The sequence below is a fragment of the Moschus berezovskii genome, chromosome 16 (genome assembly GCF_049115385.1).
Source record: "Moschus berezovskii isolate FMDL1 chromosome 16, NW_MosBer_1.0, whole genome shotgun sequence".
In the NCBI taxonomy this organism is placed as follows: Eukaryota; Metazoa; Chordata; class Mammalia; order Artiodactyla; family Moschidae; genus Moschus; species Moschus berezovskii.
In genome coordinates, this window is record NC_142475.1 from 82,849,973 (window position 1) to 82,862,344 (window position 12,372).

Consider the following 12,372-nt stretch of genomic DNA (forward strand, 5'->3'; position numbering starts at 1 on the left):
CATGGGTCACAAAGAGTCGGACACGACTGAGTGACTGAACAACATCAGGACACATTGTTGATAATTTCCAAAGCATTCAGGTAAAGAAAAGTTCCAGAGAAGACATTGCAAAGGTCAGAACTCAGAAAGGCATAGGAATTCTTGGGACTAGAAGCCCAACTTTGTACCTAGTTACACGAACAAGCAGATGTGAGAGTAGCGAGGGCAAACTGCAGACTCCGTAACTGAATCAAGGGAGAGGAAATCATGGGCTCCAGCGGAGAGAAAGGAGGTGCGCCAGGAAGCTGGCGAAGGAAGCTGGCGAAACCGTAGCCCATGCTGACAGCCAGGGCAGTCGGCAGGGTGAGGGGTCCAGGAAAAGATGGAAACAGCAGTTATGCAACAAATCCCAAGTTTGAGAGGAGGTTCACACTTCTGCCGGAGAATCTAGCGGGGAATTAATGACGTGTGGAAAACTAAGCCCCCCAAAAGGCAATGATTAACTGCAGGGAAAACAAAAAGTTGTGCAAGAAAGCAAATATTTTCCTAGGACACCTCGTTCTCTGCTGAGACCTGTGGGAGTGAAGCTGTAATAGTGCCCATCACATTGAGATGGCGCTGTGTCAAGGGACTGAGGCCAGTGGCCTCCCACCCCGCCAGAGGACACCAGCTGCTGCTAAGTCACTTCAGTCGTGTCCGACTCTGTGTGACCCCATAGACGGAAGCCCACCAGGCTCCCCCTTCCCTGGGATTCTCCAGGCAAGAACACTGGAGTGGGTTGCCATTTAGGTGTCACATAATGTAGAAAAACCGATGAAAAGCAGTGAAAGCATGTGTGCGTGTCCTTGTAAAACATGCATTTTAAGAGTTGAATTTGCAAAGGATCAGAGTTAGACATTGTATTTATTAGTTATTTATTATTGGCCTAAAATAATTCCACTTTTAAAATAATACGTATATCACTTTGAAGAGATAAAAGTTAAAATGAAAACCTCAACAGACATTAAACGAAGCAGTGCTAGTACTGATCCTTTTGACCTCAGTTTAACCTCTGGCACAACCTGTTACGCACTGGACACTCCCAGCTGTTTCAGACAATGCAGACAGCTTGGCATCAGGATTTCCAAGTAGATGTGTAAGTTATTTTAAAGCGTAACTTTAAACTGAAAGGTGTAAGAACTTGAATAATTTTGTAGAGTACTGGAACATTTAAAATAACTTGAGATTCACGATATTTGTACATGGAATGTATCTGACATGTCTTGATAAGGGGTGTTGGTTTGGGGTTTTGGCTGGGGTGATGTGGCAGGTGGGATGACAAAAGATGTCCATGTCCTAACCCCCAGAACCTGGGAATATTACTTTACGTGGCAAAAATTATTCTGCACATATGATTAAGATTAAGGACCATGAGATGGGAGATGATCCCAGATTATCCAGGTGGACCCAACCTAACCACACGAAGCTTTCCTGGCTGCAGAAAACCAAACACACAGTTCAGGAGAAAGACTCAATGCAATGTTTCTGGCTTTGAAGATGGAGGAAGAGGCCACAAGTCAAGGGATCTGGCAGCCTCCAGAAGCTGAGAATGGCCTTCAGTTAAAGTAAGCATGGGAATGGGAACCTTGGCCCCATCACTGCAAGGAACTGAATTCCTGCCCAGTGCCCCGCATGCTCCTGACACCTGCAAGCTGACAACCTGAAGGAGCAGGAAATGGTTTCTCCCCAAGAACCTCCAGAAAGGAGTGACAACACCTTGATGTTAGTCTGATGGGATCTGCGCCAGATTTCTGACCTACAGAACTAATAAATGTGTTGGTTTAAGCCACTGAGTTTGTGGTAAAAACCTACAGCAACAGAGAACTAATACAGTGGTAGGCTCTTCTTGTTTGATATTTCAAACACTTAGAAACCTGAATGTGCTAAATTTATACATGCGGTTTTAAATGTTCAAGAGTGATTAACTACATTTGCAAATGGCGGAGGCGCTGATATCCCCAGGACCCAGGGAGGTAGCACGAGTCGGGGGGAGCTGGGGAGGAGCAGGGGGGGCATCTGACATGGACCACTCCGGCCAGGGAACGCGGACAGAGAACAGCTCTTTGTGGGGGCTGCAGGAGCCAGAGAGGGGCTCGGAAGTGGGTCTGCCCTGGATGGGGGACAGGGGGCAATAGCCACACGAGCTTCCAGGTCATGGCAACGCCACTTGCCCAGCACAGTGCCCGACACCTGCAGGTGCTTTATCATCAGTTTAAGGTGGTGGTTCTTCGTGTGGGTCAGTGGCACCAACTTGCAATGGAACGTTTCCCTGGGTGCACAGCTGTCCAGGGCTGACCCCCACCCTTCAGCCCCCAGCACTATGCGTGGTTCCCTGCGCGGCAGCCCCTTCATGACCACATGGCAGGAAATTATGGAAGCTGGCTGCATGGGGCATCCTGCTCCTAAGGACACGCAGCAGCAGATAATCAGTCCCCCAGCGCCAGCTCCCTCACCCCTGGTGGGCCACCCCAGGGCTGCGGGAGCTATGCGAGGGGAGGTTCTCACTAGCAGGCACACAGGCAGACAGGGACCCTGGTTCCCCACCCAACTACAGGGGCCAATGCCAAGCTTCCCCAGGGAGCCAGGAGGTCAGCTTCCAGGGGACTTGGGGCCCTGAGGTGCGTGGATCAAGGTCACGGCTGAGCTCCACGGTACTTGAGGAAGGTGCTGTCCAGGAAGGCGGCCAGCTTCGGCCGATCGTCCTGCAGGACGGGAGGGAAGCATGGGGGACGGAGGGGCGTGGCCCACCCTGCCGCCCTCCCAGGCTGGCCACAGCAGGCCCGCACACCTCACCTCGTGAACGAAGCCATAGTGCACCAGCTCGGCAGCCAGGTCTTGGGCACTGTCAGCTGCGGCGGGGGAGGCGGGGGTCTGAGACCCACAGTGCTGCCTGCCCGCCCCCGCCCCGCCCCCACCCGGGGTCCTCACCTCCACCCTGCCGCCCTCCCCGGCCTCCCAACCCCCCCCCCACCCGCCTACTTGGGAGCAAGTCGTAGGTGAGCTGCCGATGAAGCCGGTCCTCCAGCACCAGAAGCAGAGTGAGCTGAGGAGGCGGAGGCAGAAGGGCGTGGTGGGCTCAGGGTCAGCCCCGTCCCTCTCCTCCCGCATCCAGTGTCTCTGCCGGCGGCAGCCCCCCCACCCCAAGCTCACGTGCCAGCGCGCCTGGTCCTCACTCCTTTCCAGGTTACACTGCATTTGGATCACCTGCGGGGAAGACGCAGGCCAAGGTCACTCAAAGGCTGGACCTCAACCTCTGGCAGCAGGCGCAGATGCTGCCTCAAAGGGGCTGGGCAGGGGTAGTCAAGACCAGAGATGGGAAGAACCTCTAAGGGCAAACTAGAAAGCACATCTCACTGTTAGGAGCCAGCCAAGTTAAGGAAACTTTCAGAGGGGTAGATACTGAAGCTGGAGGGTGCTTCAGGATGTTTTCATAAGTGGAGAGAACACCGGGACAGGAAGAGCAAGGTCCTCAGGGACAGAAGAGCAGGAGCCCAGGATGCCAGCAAGACCAGGCATCAGCCCCGGCTCTGCCCCGGCCCAGAACAAGAATTCTAGCTGCGTTGTGGAGGGAAGCCAGCGGCAGGCGACCAGGCAAGCGGCTGGTGCAGCATCCCGGTGGGGAACAGAGGAAGCCCAGATCAGGGCAGTAACCATAGAGACACACCCAAGGCTGAAGCCATGGCCTCTGGAAACCAGAGGGTGTGGACATGGAGAGGGAGAGGGGCTGAGGCTGACCAGGAGGGCCCTGGCCGGGGGAGCCTTGTAGGAGCAGGGGCCAGGGGAATCCCAGGGCCTGGGGGCCTTGGAGGAGACACCAGGGCACAGATGTCAGGGAATCCGCAGGCCAAGGAGGTGGGTCAGAGCGGTGGCATGTGTGGGGCAAGGGTCTGCAGGAGCCTTTCCCTGCAGAGCCTCTGGGAGAGGGGTGTATCTCAGCTTGTACTACTGCCCGCCAAGCTCCACAGGATGATCAGTCAGGACTTGGCCTCCGGCAGCTGGGAGGAGAGCTGGCCCGGGAGACTTGAAGCCCCTGGTAAGGGAGTCCCTCTGGGCAGTGGTCAGGCCTGTGCAGCACGGGTGGAAGCTTACCTTTCTGGTCTCTGAGTCAAAAGGCTCTGGCGTCGGGGTCTTGGCCTTTGGGGCTTCCTCAGGGGGTGGGGCCAGCACACGGGGCAGCCCCAGAGGCCGGGCAGCAGCGAAGTTCATCAGGGGGTAGATCCCATTCCTAGGGACACAGTGCAGGGAGATGCCGGCTGGGGGCTCAGGCCCGACAGTTGCCCCCTCCCCAGGCTCACTCCAGCCCTCACCTGATGTCCTCCAGGAACTTGTCAAGCTCTAAGCAGGAGACTTCTGAGTACCTGGCGTGGGTTTAAGAAGAACGTGGGGATGGCTGGCCCGGCCAGTGCGGCAGGGCTGGCCGGGAGGAGCAGGGAGGCCTCTGGGCTGCAGGTCACTCACCGCCACTGCAGCGGGGGCCGGGGAGGCCGGGGGATCTCCGCCAGGACTGCGTGCGGGTCCATCGCCTTCGTCTTTTCCTCCACCACATTCTCAGGCATGAGGTCTGTGGGCCGCGGGAGCACACAGGCAGCGGGCCCTGAAGCATGGGGTCCTGCCGAGCCTCCTTCCGCAGCCCGAACCCAGGCCCTGGCCCACCCCCAGGCCAACCTGCCCCTCACACTGGTGCTGGATGAAGCAGTGGGCAGCCAGGAGCTTTAGTGAGTGCACCTCAAACAGCACGCGGTGGAAGAGGAGGTTGTGGGCAGAGGGCCGGCGGGCAGGGTCCCGGGCCAGGCAGGAGAGGATGAACTCCTGCGGAGAAGGGGTGGAAGTGGGTGCAGCCTCTCTGCTCTGGCCCCAAGCCCCTGGGAGCCTTCATGCAGCTTCCGGCACAGGGAGAGGCATCCTGTTAGCCGCCGGGCCAGGACCTGGGTCTTCAAACAGGACAGTGGAGTCTTCCCGGGGCCCGGAGCTGCCTGTGCTTTCCTTCCAGTAGGCACCCCCCGCCCCAGTTTCTGTTGAGGGCCGGCACTGTCATCCCCAAGTGACAGATGTAGGCTGCACACTAAGGACGGACACCAGCCCCTGCCTTGGAGCCCAGGGCTGGGCAGAGCGCTGGCAGATTGGCCTGGGCCCTGAGGTAGGAGCGGCCCAGCCTGAGCCCACCTGCCTGCCCTTCCTCTGGTGCTGCAGGTCAGGACCGGCTCTGCAGATGGCCTTGAGGGGCGCCTCCCTTGCCCCACATCCAGGCCCTCACTGCCTCTGGGTCCATCCTGGCTCCACGTCTGTCTCAGTCCCACCCAGGCCCCACCACTCCCAGAAGCTGTGGGTTAAGCCAGGTAGTCGCTGAAGTCTGGCCACAGAGGTTGTTGCTGCAGCTTCCGAGCATATGCCCTCTGCCCCCACCCACCTTGCCGCCTGGCATCCTCTCAGCTGGTCTCCTGAAAGCTTACGGGCAGGGCCGTGGAGTTGGGCAAACCTAGATGCACGCTGGCTCCACCATTCACGCTAAAGGCTCTCTGAACCTGTTTCTTTATAAAACTGGCATAAACACTGCGCCCACGCTGAGAGCATCTCTCTGTGCTCAGGATGTGCCCTCATGCCATCAGGTCTGTCCCGCAACACCTGCCCAGTGAGGCCCTCCTTGCAGGGGAAGGGCTGGTGCAGCAGGCCTGGCTCTGACCTGTGCCATCTGCAGGCCTGGCTAAGGCCCCTCACTGCCCAGCCTGGAACACTGACAGCCAACTCACAGGGGCAGGCGAGCTGCTTACCCGCATGTTGGGGTCGCTCAGCGAGTGCCTGGCACGAGTAATGGCCTCCTCTGTGACCCGGGTGTCCCCATTGGCCTGGATCTCCAGCACAGCCATCTGGGGGGACAGGGCAAGGTCAGGTAGGGGGAAGGGATGGGTGGGGTTAAGGGAGCTAGCTGGGAGGAGGGCCCCAGGCTACACTGGGTTAGTACCTCTAGTGCGCACATCCCAAAGGAGAAGATGTCCACGGCAGTGCCATCAGCAACCTCTGAAAGGGGAGAGCAGGTCAGGACGGGTAAGGCGGGTGCAGGGGGAAGGGTGGGGGCCTCCTGGATTCACCTCCATACTCTGGAGGGAAGAAGTGCAGGTTCCTAGGTTCCTCCCGCTCAACACGGATGGGACTTCGAAGATCGTCGGGGAGCGCTACGGGAGAGCAGGGGGTGAGCAGACCAGACCTCTCCACAGGCCCCCATCCCCCAGAGTCCCCACGCACCGTTGGAGAAGATCCGGTGCCACACTGAGCCGGTCCCCACGGGGAGAAAGAGCAGGTGTCAACGTGACAGGGCGCGCAGCATCATCGGCCCTGTGTTCCCAACAGGTCCCGCCTGGCCTGGCCTCCCCACCGCCCCCTCCTCCCCGCCGCCCCCTCCTCCCCGCCAGCACCAGAGCCAATCTTGATGAGGCCGTTGTGCTGGATGAAGATGGTGTCGCTGGTCAGGTTCCCATGGATGATGGGGGGGCTGCAGGTGTGCAGGAAGCTGCGAGGAGGGGAGAGCCGGTGGAGCTGGGTCAGGGGTGCCAGGAGGCGGGGTGGGCGAGGGAGATCGCAGGCAGGTGTTCAGGCAAGCCCAGGCTCTCACCTGAGCGCAGATAGGATCTGTGTGCACCAGCGCTTCCAGGCCTGGTGGTGGACGGACTCCATGAGGTGGGCTCCAAAAGGCAGCTGGGCCTGGGCCACCTGGCCCAGCCCTGCCCCGTGCCCCTCAGCGTCTCTGTCCCCAGCAGCCCCCGGACCCCAGCCTGGCCCTGACCCACGCCAGCTCACTTGCATACCCTGGCATTCATGGCCTTGTGGTTCTTCTTGGTCTTTTTGAGGAATTGCTTGAGGCTGCCTGACGACACGTACTCTGTGATGAAGATGACCTGCGAGGCAGCAAACTCACGGGCTCCACCAACAGTGGGTGCCCATGGCCACCCCACCCACTGGTGCTCCGCCACCCCATGACGTGCCCAGGGGCTCACCCGCGCTCGGGACTCTGAGGCGTCCAGCCAGTACTTGTGCAGCTTGACGATATTGGGGTGGTCTACCAGCGCCAGCTGCTCAAACATGGTCTGGATCTTCTCCTGGGAAGGGGGGTGCAGTCACCAGGATGATGGGGGGCTGGGGGGGTGGGGCAGCGGGCCTTACCTCGTGGACCAAGAAGGCCTTCCTGTCAGCAAAGTGCAGCTCATTCCACACCACCTCCACCCCCTCCTCAGTGTCCATGGCCAGGAACGTGCTCTGGACCCCCGGCATGTTTCCCTGATTCACCTGGGGGTGGGGGTGGGGGGCATGAGTGAGGTGGTCCAGGGAGGCTCAGTCCCTGCTCACATCCTATCCACCAGCCGGAGGGTGTGAGGCAGGCACTGGCGCTCCAGGGAGAAGCTGGGGACCCAGGAGTAGAGGTGTGGTATCCTGGGGCTGGGCTGTGGGGATTCGGGGCATGCTTCGGGTTTTTTGAGGATGGTTCCCAGGAGGCTAACAGGTGGTCTCAGAGGCATGGGAAGGTGGTCTCGAGAGACTGGCCCTTAAGGAAGAGGGGGTTTCTCACCAGGGCGTGGGGGCCAGGCTAAAGGAGTGCAAGCGCGCATCGAGGAGGCCGCCTGCGCGAGGCTTCGGGCAGGGTCCCGGCCCCCTGGCTCCCCCATAATGCGCACGGCCCCGCGTGGCCCCAGGGCCGCTCCACTCGAGGTGGGCGGCGACCCGGCCCGCCCCGCTGTGCCCACCTGCTCCCGCCGCTTCTGCCAGCGGCCGCACGGGCTCTCTTCCAGAATGTCGCTCTCGTCCTCACTCTCGTCCTCCCGTTCCCGCTCCCGGCCCCGCCTCGGCACCAGCTCCGGGGCCGCCATGGCTCGGCCGGTCCAAGCCACCGCCCTGCGCGCGATCCGCCGCCCAACGCCGCCGCCACTCACCGCCCGTCCTGGCCCCGCGCCCAGACGCCCAGTCGGAAGCGAAGCTGCAGCCACCACCCCCTCGAGCCCCGACCCTGGTTCTGGGAACTGGGAGGCGCGGGCACACGGCCGGCCCGGGGGTGGAGCCCGCCTGCCCCGCCGGAGCCTCCTCCCCGGGCCGGAGCCGAGGCGGAGGCTCCACGCACAAGGCAGAGCCCTCGCCGCGCCCCGCGGAAGCCCCACCTGTCCCCGCCCAGTGCCCCACCGCGTGGAGCCCCGCCCCGCCCGATGCCCCGCCCCGCCACACCCACGAAGACCCCGCCCACTACATCTAGGGCCCCGCCCGCCAGTCCACAGCCCCGCCCCACGAGGCTCCGCCCGCCTGGGTCCCAGCCAGGCTTCTGCTGGGACGGCGCAGCTCTCGGCTGCCAAGGGACCAGCCTTAGCCCGGCGACCCGGGTGCGGGGGTTTCCATGGCGGCCTGAGGCCAGGTCCAACGGGGCCTCCCCGAACGCGCGCTAGCCTACGCGCACTGGCCCTGCCCAGCTCTGGAAGCCGCTTTTACTTCCTGCACTGCTTCCGCGCCACACTTTGGGAAACCTAGCATGGTCCCCAGGCTTCCGCCTTGGGGTGAAGCCAGAGTGGACCAGGTCGAGGGGCAGCCCGCATAGCCCGGGGCTGCACCACGAGGGTCTGAGGTCAGGCCACAGAGAAGCATCCGTCCCTCCTCTCTTAAGGAGCACATGGGAGGGCCTCTTAAGGGAACAGAAAAATATGCAAGGGGTAGACTGTAATTAGTGACCCCCACTACTTTCCTGGGCTTCCCTGGTGGCTCAGAGGGTAAAGCGTCTGCCTGCAATGCAGGAGACCCGGTTCAATCCCTGGTTCGGGAAGATCACCTGGAGAAGGAAATGGCAACCCACTCTGGTACTCTGGAAAATCCCATGGAGAAGCCTGGTAGGCTACAGTCCACGGGGTAGCAGAAAATTGGACACGACCGAGAGACTTCACTTCACTTTCACTACTTTCCTACCATCTCCTTCCTCTCACCTGCTGGGTTCCCACTCACCCTTCACTTTCTCTTTCTGGGGAGAAAGGCTGTGGACACAGGTACCCACATTCTCTCAACCCTGAGCTCCAGTGTCCACAGCTCGGTCCAAAGGCCTTCCGCCCTGCTGGTCTCAGAGTCGGCTACAACACCTCTCTCCCCCACCTTCTGCACAGACTTAACTCCACTGCAGTCATCCTGATGAGACCAGCAAAGCTCCTGCGTTCCACACTCCACTCACCCAAGGTGATCCTGAGAAAATACTACTCACTGCTCAGACTCTCTGTGAAAACGGAGGGACCACGAAGACTTAGCCCAATGCCACCTGTGCCAACCAGACACTCTGTGATCAATGTCTGAAGCTTCGGGATCATCCAAGACTTAGACCTAAACCCATGGGAAGCAGAGACCATGCTGGATATGGCTGTATGCCACCATGGGCTTCCCTGGTGGCTCAGAGGTTAAAGCGTCTGCCTCCAATGTGGGAGACCCGGGTTCAGTCCCTGGGTTGGGAAGATCCCCTGGAGAAGGAAACGGTAACCCACTCCAGTATTCTTGCCTGGAGAATCCCATGGACGGAGAAGCCTGGTAGGCTACAGTCCATGGGGTCGCAAAGAGTCGGACACGACCGAACGAACACCATATGTTATCAATGCTTATTGTCCTTGTTTAATATCTTATATTTACAATAAGGAGAAAGAATTTTGTGGAGGAAGTTTCAAAAATCTGAAATCAAAGAAGAAAGGTTTGTTGACATACAAACAATTCCTTGTAAACCGTAAAAGTCATGGAGCGGAGTGGGGTTCGTGCATGTTCAGTCGTGTTCGACTCAGTGGCCCTAAAGACTGTCGCCTGTGAGGCTTCTCTGTCCACGGAATTCTCCAGGTAAGATTACTGCAGGGGGTTGTCAGTTGCTCCTACAGGGAATCTTCCAACCCTAGAGCCTGAACCTGCAGCTTCTGCATTGGCAGGCAGATTACCTGCAGTCTTCTTACCACTGAGCAACCTGGGAAGCCATCGTAAAGGCCATCAGTTCAGTTTAGTCACTCAGTAGTGACCGACTCTTTGCGACCCCTTGGACTGCAGCATGCCAAGCCTCCCTGTCCATCACCAAACTACTCGACTCTACTCAAACTCATGTCCATTGAGTCGGTGATGCCATCCAGCCATCTCATCCTCTGTTGTCCCCTTCTTCTCCTGCCTTCAATCTTTCCCAGCATCAGGGTCTTTTCAACTGAGTCAGCTCTTCACATCAGGTGGCCAAAGATTTGGAGCTTCAGCTTCAACATCAGGACTTCTAATGAACACTCAGGACTGATCTCCTTTAGGATATACTGGTTTGATCTCCTTGCAGTCCAAGGGACTCTCAAGAATCTTCTCCAACACCACAGTTCAAAAGCATCAATTCTTCGGTGCTCAGCTTTCTTTATAGTCCAACTCTCACATCCATACATGACTACTGGAAAAACCATAGTCTTAATGAGATGAACCTATGTTGACAAAGTAATGTTTCTGCTTTTTAAAATGCTGTCTAGATTGGTCATAACTTTCCTTCCAAGGAGTAAGTATATTTTAATTTCATAGCTTCAGTCACCATCTGCAGTGATTTTGGAGCCCTAAAAAATAAAGTCAGCCACCGTTTTCCCATCTATTTCCCATGAAGTGATGGGACCGGATGCTCTGTTCTTAGTTTTTGGGGTGTTGAGCTTTAAGCCAACTTTTTCACTCTCCTCTTTCACTTTCATCAAGAGACTCTTTAGTTCTTCTTCACTTTCTGCCATAAGGGTGGTGTCATCTGCATATATGAGGTTATTGATATTTCTCCCAGCAATCTTGATTCCAGCTTGTGCCTCATCCAGCCCAGCATTTCACATGATGTACTCTGCACATAAGTTAAATAAGCAAAGTGACAATATATACAGTCTTGACATACTCCTTTTCCTATTTGGAACCAGACTGTTGTTCCATGTCCAGTTGTAACTGTTGCTTCCTGACCTGCATACAGGTTTCTCAAGAGGCAGGTCAGGTGGTCTGGTATTCCCATCTCTTGAATTTCCCACAGTTTATTGTGATCCACACAGTCAAAGGCTTTGGCATAGTCATTAAGCACAAATAGATGGTTTTATGGAACTCTTGCTTTTTCAATGATCAAATGATTAGCAATTTGATCTCTGGTTCCTCTGCCTTTTCTAAAACCAGATTGAACATCTGGAAGTTCATGGTTCATGTATTGCTGAAGCCTGGCTTGGAGAACTTTGAGGATTACTTTACTAACATGTGAGATGAGTGCAACTGTGTGGTAGTTTGAGCATTCTTTGGCATTGCCTTTCTTTGGGATTGGAATGAAATCTGACGTTTTCCAGTCCTTTGGCCACTACTGAGTTTTCCAAATTTTCTGGCATATTCACTGCAACACTTTCACAGCATCATCTTGCAGGATTTGAAATAGCTTAACTGGAATTCCATCACCTCCACTAGCTTTGTTTGCAGTGACGCTTCCTAAGGTCCACTTGACTTCACATTCCAGGATGTCTGGCTCTAGGTGAGGGATCACACCGTGATTATCTGGGTCATGAAGATCTTTTTTGTACAGTTCTGTGTATTCCTACCACCTCTTCTTAATATCTTCTGCTTCTATTAGGTCCATACCCTTTCTGTCTATTTTTGAGCCCATCATTGCAGGAAATGTTTCCTTGGTAGCTCTAATTTTCTTGAAATCTCTAGTCTTTCCCATTCTATTGTTTTCCTCTATTTCTTTGCACTGATCACTGAGGAAGGAACTGATCACTGATCACGGTAAGGCCATACCACCAAACAAATCTGATGAGAACACACAGGGGGTCAGACTAACAAGGACAGCGGCATCGAGTGACGGGATGAGCTCATCCTCCGCAAAGCACAGCACAAGCGTGGAAAACCAGGGCAGGAGTAACAGACTGAGCCACGAGCACTGACTACAGCAAGAAATGGAAAGAAAATGGTTTAGTCAAGCCAGGAACAAAGCAATATGAAGAAGTCCATTAAGATGAAATGGGATGCTAACGAATCACGAAGAGCCTCTAATATGCTAAAAAGTGAAAGTGAACTCGCTCACTAGTGTCCACCTCTTTGCAACCTCATGGACTATAGCCTACCAGGCTTCTCCAACCATGGGATTTTTCAGGCAGGAGTATCAGAGTTGGTTGCCATTTCCTTCTCCAGGGGATCTTCCCATCCAGGGACTGAACCTGGTCTCCCACATTATAGGCAGACGCTTGTACCGTCTGAGCTAACAGGGAAGCCCCCTCTACTATGATAGGTGTAGATAAAAAGGAGAGAACCCTTGACTGAAATAAGCAAGATTCTATAGCGATTTCACAGGACAAATATCAAAGAACTATAAAATAAAAACTGATCAGAAAAAAAAAA

The 12,372-nt window shown here is 56.4% G+C and overlaps 1 protein-coding gene across 4 annotated transcripts; it reads right to left on the minus strand.

Annotated features, from left to right (window-relative positions):
* Window positions 1-876: 876 nt before the first annotated feature.
* Window positions 877-8,138, minus strand: NRBP2 (nuclear receptor binding protein 2). 4 transcript variants are annotated; one of them, XM_088844514.1, is made up of 18 exons: window positions 7,752-8,138; window positions 7,174-7,296; window positions 7,008-7,109; window positions 6,819-6,908; window positions 6,626-6,666; window positions 6,429-6,523; window positions 6,259-6,282; window positions 6,105-6,188; window positions 5,978-6,033; window positions 5,787-5,882; window positions 4,695-4,827; window positions 4,477-4,579; window positions 4,326-4,376; window positions 4,108-4,243; window positions 3,173-3,222; window positions 2,998-3,061; window positions 2,812-2,867; window positions 877-2,720 (listed from the first exon to the last, which is right to left on the minus strand). In XM_088844514.1, the coding sequence occupies exons 1-18, from the start codon at window positions 7,872-7,874 to the stop codon at window positions 2,567-2,569; spliced, it is 1,581 nt and encodes a 526-aa protein (XP_088700640.1). In that variant the 5' UTR covers window positions 7,875-8,138; the 3' UTR covers window positions 877-2,566. The 4 variants fall into 4 exon arrangements, with proteins under 4 accessions (XP_088700640.1, XP_055288227.1, XP_055288226.1 ...); XM_055432252.2 differs by having other exon boundaries at window positions 3,169-3,222; XM_055432251.2 differs by having other exon boundaries at window positions 877-2,867; window positions 3,169-3,222.
* Between the last annotated feature and the right edge of the window lie 4,234 nt (window positions 8,139-12,372).

Coding starts and splice junctions, on each gene's coding strand:
- NRBP2 (XM_055432251.2), bottom strand. CDS start 7,874: ATGGCGGCCCCGGAGCTGGTGCCGAGGCGGGGCCGGGAGCGGGAACGG. Junction 5,883..5,977: donor TTGGGATGTGCGCACTAGAG/GTACTAACCCAG, acceptor CTGTCCCCCCAG/ATGGCTGTGCTGGAGATCCA. Junction 2,868..2,997: donor CACCTACGACTTGCTCCCAA/GTAGGCGGGTGG, acceptor CCCCCGCCGCAG/CTGACAGTGCCCAAGACCTG.